Genomic DNA, 5,139 nt, shown 5'->3' with positions numbered 1-5,139 from the left:
TTGCCCTTCCGGCCCCTCTTCTTCTGTTGAGGCTTGCAAACTTTGAGAGCGTTCACCTCCTGGCGAGAACTCCCCCCAAGTGGTTGAGCGACAAAGTTCTTTTTGAGAACCTCGTCCTGTGCCTCTGCCACCTGGAGGACGTCAATCAACTTTGAATACCTTGTGTAGTTCCCCTGGCGGTAGTTCCGTGAGGACTGGACCGCGTCGGGGTGGAAAGTGGATAGAGTTTTCTCAATCTTATTGGAGTCGGTAATCTCAGTACCACACAACCGAAGAGTCATACAAATCCGGTGCAGAGCTGAATTGTACTCCCCAACCGTCTCGAAGTCCACAAACCTCAGACGGATCCACTCTGCCTCTGCACGTGGCTTCATAGTGTACTTCAGCCGCTCAAACCGCTACTTAAGAGCGGTCCAAAGGCCAGAAGCACTGCGCCCAGCCATATACTCATCTTTCAGAGTAGGTGACAGGTGATGACGGAGAAAGTGCAGAGCCTGCGCATTCTCAGTTTCAAACTTGGGATCAGTGGCGGCCAGCTGGGCCCCCTTACCGATCGCCCTCAGGAGGGTTTTGCCCTGGAGAAAGATATCGTAGTCCGAGGACCATGACAGGTAGTTCAGCCCTGTCTGGGCCAACTCAGGAAACTCCTTGTTGACAATTCCGGTCATCTGCGATTTATGCAAAAATCATGAGATCAACAGGTAATCTTTTGCACAAAGCGATGTTGATAAACTTATTCAATAAAATGACGTTCCAATATTTAAAACATGCTATTATATGACTTACTAAAAGATTAAGAGTGCTAAACAATTAATTTACAACAGCAAAATCATACAATAATATCATGTTACAAAAGATAGCATGTTAAGCGCATCTAGTATGTGAAAAATAGCCAAAATCGAATTTCCGAGGCATTTTTAAGCCCAAATACGCATTTTCAGCGAAAACAGACAGTTTCAGGGACTTATACGCAAAATATTACAGCAGGAATATTGTCGCATAAATCTATGGTACTGCGGGGGCTAAAACATAAATAACCGCACGCGCGCACGCTCTCTGGCCTGGCCCAGGTCGTCTGCAGGCCAAAAAATGGGCCGTCGGCCCGTGTAGCCAGCCCCACCGCCCTCCCCCTTTTTTTATGGAGGGAAGGAGGCCCATGCGCGCAGCCCACTGGGCCGACCTGTTTGCCAGGTCAGGGGTCGCTAGGGTTTCCAACCCTAGCGCCCGAGCGCCCGAGCGGCGGCGGCCTCGACAGGCCCGCATGCACGCCCGGAGCGGCACGGCGCGACGGGGCGGCGCGGCCACGGTGCGGCCAGCGGGGCCCGCGGCCACGGCACGGCGCGGCCATGGCGCGGCGGTCAGCGGGGCGCGGTGGCGCGCGGCCAGCACGCGGTGCGGCCACGGCTCGCGGCGGCGGCGGCTGCCAGGCCGGCCAGCGGGGCGGGCGGCAGCATGCTGCAGGGGCGGCGGCCAGGCCGGCCATCGGGGCTCTGCGATGAGCCGGCCAGCGGGACGGCTGCGGCGGCGGCGGCAGCAGGACGTGACGTGGCGCGTGCGACCAGCAGGGTCGCGGCCGGTGGATGGCTACAACGCGCGGCCAGCAGGGCCCGACGGCGACGACGGCGACGCGGTGCAGTGCACGTGACGAGCGGGATCGTGGACAGCACGACATCATCTGGACGTCGGCGTCGGGATCTCAGAACATCGTCGTGTTCATCGGGAACATCGACGGCGTGTGGCACAGCGGGTGCGTTGCGGCAGTACTGTGATCATCTGGATCAGGATCTGTACCGACTCCCGTATAGTGTAGTCAACAAGTCTCTCGTGATCCAAAAACATCGACATTGGTCAGCGACGTATTCGTCCCCTCAGTTTTTGGGAGAGAAATCCACACCATAGGTAGATTTATCGAAAAATAATCTAATCGCAAAAACGGAATCGTTGTAACGAGAGGAATGCAACATAGTCTAGGGATATGTGTATGTTACTAGTGAGAGGAATGCAACATAGTCTAGGGATATGTGTATGTTACTAATGTATGTTACTCTCCATTATGGCTAGTCTTAGAAGCACGCACGCACACACACATCTCAACTTACACGCACACATAAATTCATGTCTACTAGGGAAATAATTATCTAAACTAGGTGGAAATAATGTTAGTGCTTATGGATAGGAACGACTTCTAATGGAATGAAGTATTATTGCTGCTGGTATAGAAATTAGTGTTAATTTTTGTGGAATAAATCATGATCACTAGCGGTACAAAAATTTAGGCCTAGAAGAAAAACTAGTGCTGACGCACAGAACAAATACATACACAGATAATTCACAGCTACTAGTGAAACAAATACCTGGACTAAGTTGACAAATTGACAGTGTAAATGCAATAAATCACTGACTACTAGTGGAACAAACTTTATTCTTGAGAATCAAAAATTTGAGCTAAGTGAAATATATTATGATTACTAGTGGAAAATAAATTCAGTGCTCATGACATAGACACAGATAATTGATGGCTAAACAAATATCTAGACCAAGTGAAAAATGTCTCGATGCTCATGGAACAAATTACGTCCACTACTGGAACCCATTTTATTTATGGGTGAACAGAAATTTGGACTAAGTGGAACAAATCACGACTACTAGTGGAACAAAATTTGGTTAACACATTGGTGGCTACATCCACTCAAGGAAAGGGTGGTTCAATTGCTCACTAGAATTCCAGTACTAACAGAACAATAGTCCCCCATCCATCTACAGTGTAGAACCAGCAACCATTAAAAGATGTCCAATACAGAAACTTTGTAGAAATCCACACTACATACTGACATATACTTATTGTAGATGATGACACTAGTTGGCATCACTAATTTATTTGTCTATTCACTAATTTTTGTTTCACTCTCCCACACTCTACTTAACTATTCGCCCGAGTAACTTATGCAGTGGTGGTGCTGGCTAATTAAGCGCTAATAGTTCGACCGCCATCGACACAAATGACCTGGCCGGTGATGAAGGAAGCTGCCGGCATACATAGGAATGCCACCGCCGAGGCGATCTCGACCGGCTTGCCGCTCCGCAGTAACGGGGTCTTTGAGTGCTCCCGCTCCAAGGACTCTGTATCCATCTGCCCAACATGTCCACAAGAACATATGAGATGTTGGAGCCCTTTTACTCCCCATGTAAAACTGAACTTATTATTATCTCATAGAACTTTAATTTGTTTAAAATCCATGTGCTGTTGTTTAAAAAAGATAAACCTATGCTTCCTACTAGGTTATATATTTCGTACATCTTTGATCATATCGGTTGTGATAAATCCTGGGGCCACGCCATTCACACGGATGTTGGTGGGAGCCCACTCAGCGGCCAAACTCCTAGTAAGCTGGTTCATTGCACCTACATATAAACAGCATAATAAAGGAGCAGAAAGATAACCATGCATGACAAAAAAAAAGGAGAACCATGCATGACATAGAAAAAAGCGAACATGCATGACAAATATAAGTTGACATCCGTCAGTCCATATTAGCTTTTGTGTTAGTTCAAACTTTATAAAGTTTGACTAAGTTTATATATAAAAAGTTAACATCGAAAACCCAAATGACTATAAATAGTACTTCCTCCCTTGTAAAATAAGGGTCGCTGATTTAGACTCAATTTCTGCCACACTTATTTTGGGACGTGAATAATTTGGTATTGTCAATGTTGTTACATTTTATTTGCGAAACAAATGTTGTTACATTTTTTTCTGCAATGAACTTCATAAAGTATGACTTATGCCAAAATTAATTAGCGTACAACACATTTTAAAAAGGAGTATGCACGTACCTTTTGTGATAGCGTAGATTGCAGAGCCTACGAAGCCAATTGAGCCTCCAATGGAGGACATGTTGATGATGCTGCCTCCTCCGGCGTGTACGAGAAGAGGGCGCGCGAGTTGGCAGAGATGGAAGCTCGACTCCAGGTTGGTAGCCATCACCTTGGAGTACTCCTCCGCCGTGCACTCCGCGGTGGGCTTCACCAGCAGTTGCCCCGCGTTGTTCACCTACAGTACATGCATATACATACTCCCGATCGCTAGGCGCTAGCAATACAGAAGACACACATGATCCACAGTTTACAGACACATATAGAACTCACTAGTATGTCGAGCTTGCCGTTGAAGGTCTGCCGGACGGTGTCCATGAGCCTCTCCCTGTCGGCGCGCACGGAGACGTCGCAGGCGGAGACGGTGACATGCAGGCCCTTCTCCTCCCATCGCCGTCGGCACTCCTCCAGCTCCGCCGCGTTCCGGGAGCAGGCGTGCACCCTCGCACCGAACCCGGCGAGCTCCTCCACGATGGCGTACCCGATCCCTTTGCTGCCGCCGGTGATGAGCGCCCTGGCGGCGGCCAGGGTCCACCTCCCCTCCCTGCTCCCGCGCTCAGCCGCCATCTCGATCTCTATGCAGAGAAGAGGGCACTTGTTGGTTGACATTTATAGCCAGGAAGCTGGGGCTCGCGCAAAGACACACCGAAGCTGATAACGTTGGGCGGCCGCCTCCACTGACTTCCAAAGATCCGAGTGCGGCGTCACGTGGCTTCCTGAGTAGAGACACGGGCGGGCGAAATATCTTAGTCAGAGGCCGGGCCACGCGCCGGGAGCGCGAGCATGCCATCTGCGCGAGCGGCATGCCATCTGCGCGCGCGGCGTGGCCAGAGCGCGTGCACGCCACGATAGGAGAGCGCCTACGTGATACCACTGCGGCGCCGCCGTCCCCTGCGTGACTCCCATGCTGCGCGTCTGGTCTACCTGCCGGAGCCTTATCCCCGTTGCGCCGCCACTATTAGACCTTGCCGCGGGCCCGCTCAGCACTAATTTTTCAATCTAATTTTACCAACCTTTTCATGCACTTGCAGTTCAAAATTTTATTATATTCACTAAATGTCTAGAAATGCATTTAATGGTAATTAACGAATTCCTCAAAAATGCCATATGTAGCACATTAAACTCAGTTGTCCATATACACACATCACTATGAACGCATGCATACACACCATACTCCTATGAGCACTTTCGATATACTGAGCCGAGATAACAACTCACAAAGTCACCATATGCGCATTCCTAGTCGACGGGAGCGTCTCCTCCCAC

At 49.6% G+C, this 5,139-nt stretch overlaps 1 protein-coding gene across 1 annotated transcript; it reads right to left on the bottom strand.

Annotated features, from left to right (window-relative positions):
* Positions 1-2,632: 2,632 nt before the first annotated feature.
* Positions 2,633-4,704, bottom strand: LOC119306753 (noroxomaritidine/norcraugsodine reductase-like). The gene is made up of 4 exons (XM_037582888.1): positions 4,147-4,704; positions 3,835-4,051; positions 3,296-3,402; positions 2,633-3,130 (listed from the first exon to the last, which is right to left on the bottom strand). The coding sequence occupies exons 1-4, from the start codon at positions 4,480-4,482 to the stop codon at positions 2,966-2,968; spliced, it is 825 nt and encodes a 274-aa protein (XP_037438785.1). The 5' UTR covers positions 4,483-4,704; the 3' UTR covers positions 2,633-2,965.
* Positions 4,705-5,139: the final 435 nt, after the last annotated feature.

The sequence above is a fragment of the Triticum dicoccoides genome, chromosome 5B (genome assembly GCF_002162155.2).
Source record: "Triticum dicoccoides isolate Atlit2015 ecotype Zavitan chromosome 5B, WEW_v2.0, whole genome shotgun sequence".
In the NCBI taxonomy this organism is placed as follows: domain Eukaryota; kingdom Viridiplantae; phylum Streptophyta; class Magnoliopsida; order Poales; family Poaceae; genus Triticum; species Triticum dicoccoides.
Note: the sequence above shows the minus strand (reverse complement) of the source record. Positions and strands in the feature narration are given on the sequence as shown.